Source organism: Salmo trutta, chromosome 2 (assembly GCF_901001165.1).
Source record: "Salmo trutta chromosome 2, fSalTru1.1, whole genome shotgun sequence".
NCBI lineage: Eukaryota > Metazoa > Chordata > Actinopteri > Salmoniformes > Salmonidae > Salmo > Salmo trutta.
Window position 1 is genome coordinate 32,862,558 of NC_042958.1, and position 14,643 is coordinate 32,877,200.

Sequence of the window (14,643 nt, forward strand, 5' to 3'; positions counted from 1 at the left end):
CAAGCAGGAGCAAGTGAAGGCAAGCAAAGCAATGAAGCCACCAACAGAAGGTGCCATTGCAAACATTTGCCAGTGAATAAAGAAAAAATATCAGGAAAGAGTAGAGAACACTATGCTGTATGTCTATAGACAATGTTTATCCACTTATCTGATGTTAGATGCACTGTTATCAATACCAAATGCCTCAATCAATTTTGACAGTCCCGAATTCAACATACAATGGTCCTGGTCTGAATTGGGCGTGTCGTAAACAGCCATGGTCCAAAATAAATAGGCATGCTCTATTCTCATGCTAGCAGAGGGGTTGACGGCAGACAGATATGGCCCTGAGAAAAACCCCATCATCAAGTGTTATGGGCTCCTCTGTGTCACTAAATTGTTTCTGACTAGACCTCCAGGGTGACTCAGATCGCATCACTACTTCCTGGGACACAAAGGGAAAACACAAAGGAAAACAGAGCCATGAAAACCAGTATACTTTATATGAGGAGCATCTATTGAAAAGGGAGAGGGACTGTTTATGACTTGTTGATATCTCCATATTCCCTTTCCCCCTTTTCCTATATTCATGTATTCTTTTTAATTATGTAAAATGTGTTTTATAAATTACAATTTAATATGCACTTTGAATAAACTCTGACTTGACTTTGGAGTGATACTAACCTTAGCTTTAACAGGCTCTGTCTTTTCCTTGTGAACTCTGAGGTCAGAGGATGATGATTTCTTGGCGCTGGTCTGTTCTTTGGGATCCCTCTCAGGGTCAGCTCCTTCTCTGTGCCTCCTCTCTCGATGTTTATCCCTCTCTTCCTCCCTCTCTCTGTCCAACCCCTTATGTTCCCTGTGCACTTGCTCCTCTTCTCTGGATTCACCATCATGTCTCTGACTTTCACCTGCATCCTGTAACAAAAATATACCCCGGGATGTGAGCCAGCAGTCTGTAGGGTGTAGTTGCCCCTAGCCTAGATGCTGATCTTGGGTCAGTTTTGCATTTCCCCCACTAATGGTTAAGGTTAGGATTGGGGGAGAGGAAGATTATCCTAGATCTGTACCTATACTCTAAAAAATAAAGGTGCATGATGGAACCAAATAAGGTTCTTGAGAGCGATGCCATAGGACACGTGTCAAACTCATTCCACGGAGAGCCAAGTATCTGCGGGTTTTCATTCCTCCCTTGTAATTGATTGATTAATTAATTAGTAAGGAACTCCCCTCACCTGGTTGTGTAGGTCTTAATTGAAAGGGAAAAACTTGGAGTGAGTTTGACAGCCCTGCCATAGGGGAACCATAAATGGAATGATTCTTCTAAGAATTTAGGGTTTTAAGCCTTATTCACATATTTCCCAGGGTGCCTTTTAAGTACATTTTTGAGTCACCAGTACCACCCATGACTGTGTTTACTAGTGACAGAGATATAGTTGTTGCATGCTCTCATTTTCAATTCTGTGGCCTTAAACAAGTGAAATCCTAAGTGAAGATGTTGTCATTTAAATGGTGTTCTTGAAGACAATACATTTTATACAGTATTTCATAAGGTCTTCTTTTGAGGGCCTAGATTTTCCCTAATAAAGTGTCCTGAAGCAGACAGTTTACAGGCCACCTCAGGCCTGCAAGTCACATTATGCTGGCTTTCAAAGTGATGTTTAATTCCTTTTGGAATCCAGCCAGTGGGGATATGCAACATATGGAATTTGTACTCACCTGCAACCTGCATTCAGAATGACTGCTAGGGCTGAGAAGACTATGATATGAGATTACCTTTAACATCTAAACTCCAAGTAACAGACTGGAATAGTTTGGAAAATTGTTATTTATATGTGAGTAGCATAAGATTAATGAATCAGTCAATGCAATTAAAAACAATCTGCCTTCAATAGAGCATGCTGGGAAATATAATAATGATGGGAGTGGTTTTGGTTCAACTCTGGTTGTTACCACCAACACCGGGGTTATTTTACACCACTGAGTGTTAATTTCATTATTTACAGGGCTAATTTAACTCTTTAATCAACACAAGAAATGTTACACTGAAAAAGCAACACTAGTTAAAACTGGCCAATTTGCTGTGTGCTATGAAAGGGGACGCAGCTGCAGGCTTCCATATATTTCAAGAACCTTTTAGAAGTCTGAAGAACTGTAGATGCCACGTCAATAACTGCACACTTAACTCAGGTTCTTTATCAGGCAAGAGTTCACCAAGGAACCTTAAGAGCTGAGAAAGAACCATATAAGAAGCTTAATTTTTTTCAGTGTAGGGTAAACTTCACCCCAGAGTGTGAGCCAGCGGAGCCAGTCAGGCTTTGTTTGTGGTGTTGTTACTTACATTCAATTTCGGGGACAAAAATAACCTATTTTTGGACAATATTGAAGATGCTTACGTGTTGTGCTCTATCTTTGTGTCTTCTTACTTTCTCCTCCTTTTATTTTCTATGTTGCTCCCTGTATTCTGAAATCAAAATGAAAAAACAACAACAACAAAAAGATTTAATGACTAAGTACATAGACATTCACTAATCATAGACATTTAATGACTATGATTAGTGAGGTAGTAGTACTACCTCACTAATCATAGTCATTAAATCTTTCATTAAATCTTTTTGTTGTCGCTGGCTCACACTCTGGGGTGAAGTTTCCCTTGCCTTTTTAAATAAAGGTTAAATAAATGAATAAATAATAATAAAAGTATGACGTTGACATCATTTTCACCTAGATAACTTTAACTTTGTCCTCAATGCTCTCTGTCTGTGTATTTATTTTCTTTCCTTGTCTCTCTGCTACTCCTGCGATCTATCTTTGTAGCGTTCTCTCTTTCAGATACTCCCTCTCATTATGTTTATCTCTTCTCACGATCATGGTCTTTATCACTGTCTCTCCCCCCTCTCCTTATCTCTCAGACCTCCTTCTCCGTATCCCTCTCATACGGCTAACCTCTTTCCCTCTCCCTTGTCCCCTCCTTACCCATTTCTCTGCCTTTACTCTCTCCCTGTACTATCATGTAGTTTGTCCTGACTCTCTGTTCCCATCCCTGTACTTGTCATTGCATGTGCCTTTAACCCCATCTTGCTCTCTTCTCCTTTCTTTGCCTGTCCTTTCTTGTGAGTCGTCTTTCAATCTGTCCTTCTCTGTCTCTGGGTTTTGTCCTCTCCCAGGCTCTCTCTCTCTCTCTCTCTCTCTCTCTCTCTCTCTCTCTCTCTCTCTCTCTCTCTCCACGAACTCCTCAGTCCTGTGTCTTCTCTCATATTCATCTCTCCTCCTCCCATAGTCTTCATCATGTCCTCCACCCGACGTTGCACTTGATACAATCGGGACAATGTATTTTTACCCCTTTTTCTCCCAATTTTGTGGTATCCAATTGATGGTTACAGTGTTGTCCCATCACTGCAACTCCCGTACAGACTTGGGAGAGGCGAAGGTCGAGAGCCGTGTGTCCTTTGAAACACAACCCAGCCAAGCCGCATTTCTTCTTGACACAATGCCCGCTTAACCCAGAAGCCAGCCGCACCAACGTGTCAGAAGAAACACCGTACACCTGGTGACTGTGTCAGTGTGCACTGCGCCCGGCCTGCCACAGGAGTCGCTAATGCACGATGGGACAAGAACATCCCTGCCGGCCAAACCCTCCCCTAACCCGGACGACGCTGGGCCTATTGTGCGCCGCCCCATGGGTCTCCCAGTCGCAGTCGGCTGCGACAGAGCTTGGACTCGAACCAGGATCTCTAGTGGCACAGCTAGCACTGCGATGCAGTGCCTTAGACCACTGTGCCACTCGGGAGACCCTGGGGGACAAGGTTATCATAAAAAATGTAGCTACCCTTATCACGCTGCCCCTAGTTATGTGCCCCCTAAAGTAATCTGTATCTTATTTAGTTATTTTCTTCATAATTCGACAAGTAGCTAATACAATATTATTCCCATTGACAACACGCACAGCAATAACAAAGACTGGCTTTGCTGCAAAGAATATTGGTGTAACGTTATAACCACTAACAAAAGGGTTAGTTACCACTACCATTAGCTTTAACGTCGTTAGCTAGCAAGCAAACTAACGCCCGGAGATGTAAGTTTAACTAGCCTAGCTGTCTATCTCTATGTTTGCCACACATATGTGTACAATTGTTGTGTATCAAGTCACCAGTTTTTCTTCTCAGGATGTATGTTATTGCCTTTATGTTCTTCCTTGTGAAATATTCCACTGATTTCAGAAATAAAGCTTCCAAACTTGTGTTGACATTATCCAGTGCCATGGCAGCAGATTTCGATTGCACAATCTCACTGAAACTAAGGTAAATGTGTCATGTTCTCTTGACAACAGGATCTTTAATCGATCAAATAGCAATTTCTGCAAGCAAGAACAAATCACCTTGGATACACAGTTCAGTCCGTAGAAAAATAATTGCTAAATTCCATTTCTATCGGGAAGCCTTTAATTATTATTTTTTAAGCCTTAATCATCATGAAGATTAAAAAAATTGTAATCAGTATTTATTGGTTTTGTTTAGTGTAGCTTTGGAGCCAGTCAGTTAAAATGATGATGATGATAATGGTGATTATTAGGCAGAGGTACTGAATTGATCACACTGAAAGCTATTCAGAGTTCTTATTGATGTATGACAGAGATGATGATGAGACTAGAGAATGTTGCTATTCCTGAAATATGTAGCGGTCTCTACAGGTGGTGGGCACGGGCTGGCGATTTTGTGCCTCTGTCACATGGAGCTATTCCTTGACCTACAGTTCCTTGAAAGAGGGTTTCCACTAGCTGAATGTGATTGGATAATAATCTAACACATCTTGGGTGTGATGAATGGTTTTCAACATTTAACACATTCATTGCAGGGATTGACACAAAATGTATTGAACAAATGTACAAAAATCATGTTACGCCAACACGGTGATTGGGTTTAAAGTAACACGTGTCATCCCTAATTAGACACACGGATGTCTTTTTTAAAAAAATCACTCAACCGAGTGTAGAAATGGGCGGGGTTTATGACTTTATGGGAAGAGATTGGTAGAAGCTAGTGACGACCATGAAGTAGTACAGAACGCAAACGTGCGCTGGGAGAGGAGTGCGTTGGAAGATTGCGGCTGCTGTAGGTTATTGCAAGTGGTGGACTACCCGAACTCTGCGCGGTATGAGGGAAGTAGCGTGGTGTTATTGAAGAATGAGACAAGAAAATTAGGCAAATGAGATGGTTGCTCGTATACTTTATTGCAGCGTGGAAGAATAATCAATGCCCGCTTTTTCCAGGGCAAAATGGGCTCAGATGCGGTTGAACTAACGTGAGTGCAGTCTGAGGTTGACTCGGAGAGGCTCTGCGCGCTCTCTGCGCAGGAGGTTTAACATTGGTGACAGTTTAATAAAGAATAGAAGAAGCTTTTGTTGTTGAGGTCTTTACTCCAACATCCCATCGAAACTGTGGGCGCAAAGAAACGAATGTCAATAGACAGTATGACGGCTGTACGAAGCGCCCATGCACATAATGGGAGCTCCGCTGGATCAAAGGAGAATGAACAAAACACACCGAGCCCGGTTAACACCGACCCCAATACAAACGTATTTCCACCGGCAGACATCGGCGCTGACAAGTCTGGGTCTTCCGTCGGTGAACTAACTCAGACATGGATTCAGTTTACAAAGACATTCGTGCTAATTTTCCCCATATATGTTTTGGGATATTTTGAATTCAGTTTCAGTTGGCTCTTAATAGGACTTGTAATATTTTTCTGGTGGAGGAGAAACACAGGAGGCAAGAACACCCGACTGTACAGAGCCTTGGCGTTCTTTGAACAGGAGACAACTGTCAAACAAAGTCTGACAACTTCTCATTTGCCATCATGGGTAAGACCAAGATGCATTTATAAAGGGAGCACCAAAAAAAAGTGCACAAAATGTTATCTTTATCCCCCTATTCAGTTATCCACTCTGGATTATTATTATTATTATATGGCTATATTACTACCACATTTGATTAGCCTATATCAAATGTATTTGAACATGTTTTTTCTATAACCCAAATAAGCCTAGTGCACAACACACGTGAATCATTTTTGTTGTTTTTGAGTTTCTAAGAAAACCATCACTCTGGGATCAGAAGACAGAACAGTGTTGACCTGTAAAGCTCTGATCACACAGCTGTCCCCAGCAGTGACATTAGACTAAGCCCCTCTAAATACAGCATTGCACAATGGTAAACCGGACACCAGTGTGGGAGGGACACATGGGCCCCAATCACATTGCCTTGCCACTGTTGAGATAACTAACAACACCTTGCATGCATGATTATGCCTGGAAGATGCACCCAATCTAAACTCACTTATTGTTCGCCTGGTTCTAGATCTGATTGTACAATCATTGGCTTGACGATGAGTGACAAGGAGTTGGCATGATGGCAAAAACAGTCTGGCACTCAGGCTAGCAAAATGTAGGGCCATAGGAGAAACCCCCAACTTAAACGCACCTTGACAATAATGTCGTCTGACTCAAGTTGAAGACATCAACTAGGCCTATACTTGATGAGGATAATTATTCATAATTTATAAGCTGCTTGAGATCTACTCAGCAAGTGTCAAACTAGGACAGTATCATTGTTTGTCTGTCTCTTCTGCCATTTTAGCTGACAAGGGGACTACTCATTTGGTTAAGGGGAAAAACATGGGGGGACATCAATTTTCACCCTATTTTTATCCTAAATGTTTGGCTTGTCACACTGTCATACCTTGTGACTTCTCTCCTAAGACACATTTTTCCAAAGGGCTCTGTTAAAGTAGTTATTGCGGGTACTTCATCAACCTTTAGTGTGTATAGAACCCTACTGGAGTTAGTTTGATGAACTAGCTCTGAAGGTCTCTCTAAAGATGACTTAACTCGATTTAGAAGTAAATGAAATGTCTGCCTCAGTGCTGCTCCACGCCGGTAGCTGCCAGCAGCAATGATTCAGTGAGTCAGTATATTACAGTGTTTTCTCATCAGAGTGCACTAGTCTCTACTGTGCTGTGATAAACTGTGCCAAGCAATGCTGAGCTGGACTGGACTGGCTACACTGTGTTGTGCCCTGTTGTTTTCAGGCTGCCATAGGCATTAGAGGTCGGCCGATTAATCGGAATGGCCGATTAATTAGGGCCGATTTCAAGTTTTCATAACAATCGGTAATCTGCATTTTTGGACACCGATTATGGCCGAGGAGACTGTGTGGCAGGCTGACTACCTGTTATGCGAGTGTAGCAAGGAGCCAAGGTAAGGTGCTAGTGTAACCGATGTGAAATGGCTAGTTAGTTAGCGGTGGTGCGCGCTAATAGCGTTTCAATCAGTGACGTCACTCGCTCTGAGACTTGAAGTAGGGTTTCCCCTTGCGTTGCAAGGGCCGCGGTTTTTGTGGCGCGATGGGTAACGATGCTTCGTGGGGTGTCAGTTGTTGATGTGTGCAAGGGTCCCTGGTTCGAGCCCGGGTTGGGGCGAAGAGAGGGACGGAACCTACACAGTTACACTAGCTCGCATTAAACGTATCTTATAAAAAACAATCAATCTTAACATAATCACTAGTTAACTACACATGGTTGACATTACTAGATTATCTAGCTTGTCCTGCGTTGCATATAATCGATGCGGTGCCTGTTAATTTATCATTGAATCATAGCCTACTTCGCCAAACGGGTGATTCTACAAGCGCATTCGCGAAAAAAGCACTGGCGTTGCACCAATGTGTACCTAACCATAAACATCAACGCCTTTCTTAAAATCAATACACAAGTATATATTTTTAAACCTGCATATTTAGTTAATATTGCCTGCTAACATGAGTTTCTTTAAACTAAGGAAATTGTGTCACTTCTCTTGCGTTCATTGCACGCAGAGTCAGGGTATATGCAACAGTTTGGGCCGCCTGGCTCTTTGCGATCTAATTTGCCAGAATTTTACGTAATTATGGCATAACATTGAAGGTTGTGCAATGTAACAGGAATATTTAGACTTATGGATGCCACCCGTTAGATAAAATACGGAATGGTTCCGTATTTCACTGAAAGAATAAACGTTTTGTTTTCGAAATGATAGTTCCCGGATTTGACCATATTAATGACCTAAGGCTCGTATTTCTGTGTGTTATTATGTTATAATTAAGTCTATCATTTGATAGAGCAGTCTGACTGAGCGGTGGTAGGCACCAGCAGGCTCGTAAGCATTCATTCAAACAGCACTTTCCTGCGTTTGCCAGCAGTTCTTCGCTGTGCTTCAAGCATTGAGCTGTTTATGACTTCAAGCCTATCAACTCCCGAGATTAGGTTGGTGTAACCGATGTGAAATGTCTAGCTAGTTAGCGGGGTGCATGCTAATAGCGGTTCAATCGGGTACGTCACTCGCTCTGAGACCTTGAAGTAGTTGTTCCCCTTGCTCTGCAAGGGCCGTGGCTTTTGTGGAGCGATGGGTAACGATGCTTCATGGGTGGCTGTTGTCGATGTGTTCCTGGTTCGAGCCCAGGTAGGGGCGAGGAGAGAGACGGAAGCTATACTGTTACGCTGGCAATACTAAGTGCCTATAAGAACATCCAACAGTCAAAGGTATATGAAATACAAATGGTAGAGAGAAAAAGTCCTATAATAACTACAACCTAAAACTTCTTACCTGGGAATATTGAAGACTCATGTTAAAAGGAACCACCAGCTTTCATATGTTCTCATGTTCTGAGCAAGGAACTTAAATGTTAGCTTAAATGTTTACTTTCTTCTCCAACACTTTGTTTTTGCATTATTTAAACCAAATTGAACATGTTTCATGATTTATTTGAGGCTAAATTGATTTTATTGATGTTTTAAGTTAAAATAAAAGTGTTCATTCAGTATTGTTGTAATTGTCATTACTACAAATAAATAAATGCCAAAAAAATCAGCCGGTTAATCGGCAGCGACTTTTTTGGTCATCCAATAATCGGTCGACCTCTAATAGGCATGCCTCACGCACTGAAGGAGAGACTGAACGCTGGTGCTCAGCTTCCTCAGTCTGGACACTACCAGCTGGTCACTCAGACTGAGATGCTGAAACGTGCCACTTGGGTTGTGTTTCTGAGGAGAAGGAGCGGGAGGTATCTGAAACCATGAGCTATACAAAAGCTTCCTGTCCTTCCTGTCCTCTAGGAGACACATTTGCTCAGCAAAGCTGTCATTTAAAAAAAAAATGTATTTCACCTTTGTTTAACCAGATAGGCTAGTTGAGAACAAGTTCTCATTTGCAACTGCGACCTGGCCAAGATAAAGCATAGCAGTTCGACACATACAACAACACAGAGTTACACATGGAATAAGTAAAACATAGTCAATAATCCAGTAGAAAAAAAGAAAACAAAACGTCTATGTACAGTGAGTGCAAATGAGGTAAGATAAGGGAGTTAAGGCAATAAATAGGCCATGGTGGCGAAGTAATTACAATATAGCAATTAAATACTGGAATGGTAGATGTGCAGAAGATGAATGTGCAAGTAGAGATACTGGGGTGCAGAGGAGCAAGATAAATAAATAAATACGGTATGGGGATGAGGTAGTTGGATGGGCTGTTTACAGATGTGCTATGTGCAGTGATCTGTGAGCTGCTCTGACAGCTGGTGCTTAAAGCTAGTAAGGGAGATATGAGTCTCCAGCTTCAGTGATATCTGCAGGTCGTTCCAGTCATTGGCAGCAGAGAACTGGAAGGAAAGGCGGCCAAAGGAGGAATTGGATTTGGGGGTGACCAGAGAGATATACCTGCTGGAGCACATGCTACGAGTGGGTGCTGCTATGGTGACCAGTGAGCTGAGATAAGGCAGGGCTTTACCTAGCAGAGACTTGTAGATAACCTGGATCCAGTGGGTTTGGCGACGAGTATGAAGCGAGGGCCAGCCAACGAGACCATACAGGTCGCAGTGGTGGATAGTATATGGGGCTTTGGTGACAAAACGGATGGCACTGTGATAGACTGCATCCAATTTGTTGAGTAGAGTATTGGAGGCTATTTTATAAATGACATCATCGAGGATCGGTAGGATGGTCAGTTTTACGAGGGTATGTTTGGCAGCATGAGTGAAGGATGCTTTGTTGCGAAATAGGAAGTTGATTCTAGATTTAAAAATTTTGGGTTGGAGATGCTTAATGTGAGTCTGGAATGAGAGTTTTCAGTCACCAGACACCTAGGTATTTGTAGTTATCCACATATTCTAAGTCGGAGCCGTCCAGAGTAGTGATGTGGGCAGTGATCGATTGAAGAACATGCATTTAGTTTTACTTGCATTTAAGAGCAGTTTGGAGGTCACGGAAGGAGAGTTCTATAGCATTGAAGCTCTTCTGGAGGTTAGTTAACACAGTGTCCAAAGAAGGGCCAGATGTATACAGAATGGTGTCGTCTGCGTAGAGGTGGATCAGAGAATCACCAGCAGCAAGAGCGACGTCATTGATGTATACAGAGAAGAGAGTCGGCCCGAGAATTAAACCCTGTGGCAGCCCCATAGAGACTGCCAGAGTTCCGGACAACAGGCCCTCCGATTTGACACACTGAACTCTATCAGAGAAGTAGTTGGTGAACCAGGCGAGGCAATCATTTGAGAAACCAAGGCTGTTGAGTCTGCCAATAAGAATGTGGTGATTGACAGAGTCGAAAGCGTTGGCCAGATCGATGAATACGGCTGCACAGTAAAGGCAAAGGTGGCTACTTTGAAGAATCTCAAAAATAAAATATATTTAGATTTGTTTAATATTTGTTTTGGTTACTACATGATTCAATATGTGCTATTTCATAGTTTTGATGCCTTCACTATTTTTCTACAATGTAGAAAATAGTAAAAATAAAAACCCTTGAATGAGTAGGTGTGTCCAAACTTTTACTATTACTGTATATCATAAGACCTTTTGTTGGCCTAGTTATACCCTAACACAGTAGTGTTAGGAATCTCCTGGTTTACAGGCCACATCACGCCTGCAAGTTACATTATGCTGGCATACAAAGTGATGTGTAATTCCTATTGGAATCCAGACAAAGTTAGGATATCCAACAAGTGGAATTGTTAATCACCCGCAAGCTGCACTCAGAATGACTGCCAGGGTAGGGAAAATGTAGTATTGAGACTACCTCAATCATCTAAGCTGGAACAATCATCTCAGTAACGGGTGAAATAAATTTGATTACTAACAGATTGAATTAGTTTAGAGAACTGTATGTTATTCATCTTTGTGTTGCATAAAATTTGTGAGTTGCATCAGAACATAGCTAAAATGTCATACCTAAAATTGTGTTTGCCAACTGCTCCTGTTTGTTTTGGTTGAAAAATACATCTGCTGTGAGTCATAGGCTGCTGCGTAGCACTGCCTACACTAATGTAAAATCCTGCTGCTTATTCAGGCTCCTGTGAGACATAAGCAACATGTCAAGGTAGCTACTGTATGGAAGTTATATACCTCCAGGTGTGTAATGTTTTTTTAAATAAGTAGATCCAAGTTGCTTCTATAATATGCTTTGAAAGGATTTCCATAGTTAAATAACAGCATCCCCATTCAATCCACTTAAATGGACAGTACTGCATATAAATGACATCTCAATTTCTGTTGTGAGGTGGGAAGTACCTCTTGACAGTTGCACAGTAATTTGATATCACTCATTTATTCGTTGAGTAAATGATGTATCCGCAAGGCACTATCCTCTGATCGCTATTTTGTGAATTTGTTGCTTTATAGTATGTGTCAGGTTAATAGAAACCATGTCCACTTGAGTGCTCCTGCTTGCATAACAGAGGCACTTGTGGCATGTAAAAAAAGCTAGGCTTGAATCTGTCAAACCCAGCAGTAGTTTATCTCCCTACTTCCCACTCCTCTCACTGTCCGATCCTATGCTCCTCTACGCTGTCACGCTAATGCTGGATCAGCTCTTTTCTCACCCGCGTTAGCATTACTGCCTCCTGTAGCTCTCACATGCAATCTCGTTGCCACGGCTACACCGCTGGAGCCGCTGCTCCTAAGGGGATAACGCATGACAGCACACTTCCTCTGTGTTGTGCTGAAAAGGTGTGGTAGCCTAATTAGAAAAGTTTTGCTTTTAGACTATGATTGTTGTTGGCTTATGAGAGCCAGTGTTATTTATTTATGTGGTTTGTGTGTATGTATGTGTAGGTACATTATGTGGGTAATGTGTATGCTCAGGGCTCTCCTCTCTCTCAATGATGCTCATACTGTGTGGAGTGGTCTTTGTAATAACCAGGAGGGGTTCAGGAGGACTGCAGGTCTACGTCCCAAATGGCACACTATTCCCTACACAGTGCACACATTTTATGGGCTCTGGTCAATAGTAGTGCAATATAGGCAATAGGGTGCAATTTAGGATGCAACGCAGGCAGCAGCCATACTTCTGCTGAACCTAGGCAGAATATCTCATGTCCAACAGCTATTTCAGTTAAAATAACAATGTACAATGTGTTTGTTTAGATGGAATCAGTGACTACTGGTACTGGGCAAATAAAACAGTTTTGACCATGTAAACAGTAATGATGTCTTACTTTTTTTCTCTTTAGGTCAACTTCCCAGATGTAGAAAGAGTAGAGTGGCTGAACAAGGTAAAATAACAAAGAGGAACATACTGTTAGAATTTCCACTTCTATTTTGATGAGGACCTACTTTTCCTGCTTGGTTTTGCGGTGTAGATACATTTTGGTTCCAGGTAAAATGTTCAAATAGGGTTCTACCTGGAACCAGAAAGGGTTCTTCAAAGGGTTATCCTATGGGGACAGCTGAATAACATTTGTAGGTTCTAAATAGAAATAAATATGCTAAGAGTGTAAGGTGAGACTTAAGCTGAGACCTAAGTTTCAAATATGTATTGTACATAACAGAGCATATAACAATTGAAATGTTCAAATATAAATATATGAATTGAGTATTGTGAATGATACAACTGATGAGATGATTGAAATGCTTTCGCATCACCTTCAGGATATTGCCGGGCCTGTAGTCTCAGAGAAGGAGTGCTAATCTAGGACCAGGTCTCACCTGTCTTATTCCATAGTGATGGAAAAGCTAAACTTAGCACGTCTACTCAGGCACTTTGTGAATATGGGACCTGATATTAAAGAATGAATTCAGTGAATTCAGCTCCTTCACTCTGTCTCCTACATTTTTGTGATGACTTACTGTATGATGGTCAGAATATGGGACCGGTACCAACTCACTAATCCGTTCCTACTCCCTCTGACCCTGCAGACTGTGAGACAGATGTGGCCGTATATTTGCCAGTTCATAGAGAAGCTGTTCCGCGAGACTATCGAGCCGGCCGTGAAGGGAGCCAACTCCCACCTCAGCACGTTCCGCTTCAGCAAGATCAACATGGGGGACAAGGTGAACATCAAGACTTATCAGCAGGAGTCTCTACCTAACCATGCCTTATGTTTATAAGATGGTTTTCAACTGTTCAACAGGCGGTCAAACCTGCCCAATCTGGTTTTAAATGCAACCCTTTTATCTAAATATCAAATCATTTCTGGCTGGGTAACAATTAAGTACCTTACTGTGATTGTTTTCAATTAAAATGGTCAAAAAGAAACAGCTTCTTCGCAAAGATGCATTTCTCAAGCAGGATTTTTGCTAGTACTGTCTCGGAGTGGGTAGGGGAAAACCGAAAACTAGCTGTTATTAACAAATTCACTGCATGGTAATGTCACATTGGAAAGGACAAAGCTTCATCCCACCAAAACAGGCTTAAATTTCAGGCAGTCTTTTCAAACAGCTCTTGCCCTTTTCCCCACCTATAAGAAAAATGTAAGTGCTCAAGCACCCCTAGACCCGTATCTGTGCATGTGTCTGTGTTGTAGGGACAGCTGGTGGGTGTTTCCAGGAGGGGTCACAGAGTAGTGGCGATGTTCATACTGGGTAGAACACAAGTGGGGGGCTGAGGCCTAGTGGTGATATCGTGATGTCTTGTGTTTAGCCTTTAAGGATCAACGGGATCAAGGTTTACACAGAGAATGTGGACAAGCGTCAGATCATCATGGACCTACAGATCAGGTGACCTGACTATCTCCATTTTGGACAGATTGTAGACTTTGGCTTGTCATAGAATGTACTCTGTGTAGTATGTAAAACATTTTTTACATAGATAAACATGTGATTTTGATGATGTTGAACTTTTTTCTCCAGTTTTGTTGGAAATACTGAAATTGATGTGGACATCAAAAGATACTACTGCAAAGCTGGTATTAAGAGCATACAGGTAATGTAGAAATTGTTATTGTCTCAATCTCTGTTTTAGGTTTTTGTCTCCAATTAATCCTAACGTAACATTTTATGGGTGATAGTTTTTTCAAATTTCATTTCTTAGGGATGTAAAACACCGGGGGGACAAATGTTATTTTTTCATTTAACAAACACCCTTCACTTGAAGTCTGAATTGGATCTGGGGCTGGCCATAAAAATATATGAACTATACAACTCTGTAATGGATGCTCTGATCGTTGATTATGTCACTGATAACCTGTTCATAAGAGTCGAGGACAGTAAACTCCAACTGAATGTTGTGACTGCATGTAAAAGTTACTTTAATGATGCCTGCTTGCTCAATTACACTGACTTGCAAACAACATTAGATTTGTTTTTATTGCAATGACTTGCAAGCAATATACTGTGTGCGGTGATAATTTTGGCTTC

The 14,643-nt window shown here is 41.7% G+C and overlaps 1 protein-coding gene and 1 pseudogene across 3 annotated transcripts in view; one reads left to right on the forward strand and one right to left on the reverse strand.

Moving 5' to 3' along the window:
- Positions 1-292: 292 nt before the first annotated feature.
- LOC115163005 (zinc finger CCCH domain-containing protein 13-like) lies at positions 293-4,917 on the reverse strand (annotated as a pseudogene).
- A 142-nt stretch (positions 4,918-5,059) lies between these two features.
- LOC115154189 (extended synaptotagmin-2-A-like) overlaps positions 5,060-14,643 on the forward strand; it is a 33,617-nt gene continuing 24,033 nt past the window's right edge. For all 3 annotated transcript variants that reach the window (XM_029700155.1, XM_029700166.1, XM_029700177.1), the window contains exons 1-5: positions 5,060-5,839; positions 12,519-12,560; positions 13,204-13,338; positions 13,928-14,004; positions 14,137-14,209. In XM_029700155.1, coding sequence (XP_029556015.1) covers positions 5,435-5,839; positions 12,519-12,560; positions 13,204-13,338; positions 13,928-14,004; positions 14,137-14,209 — 732 coding nt within the window. In that variant the 5' untranslated portion in view covers positions 5,060-5,434. The remainder of the gene's footprint in view (positions 5,840-12,518; positions 12,561-13,203; positions 13,339-13,927; positions 14,005-14,136; positions 14,210-14,643) is intronic.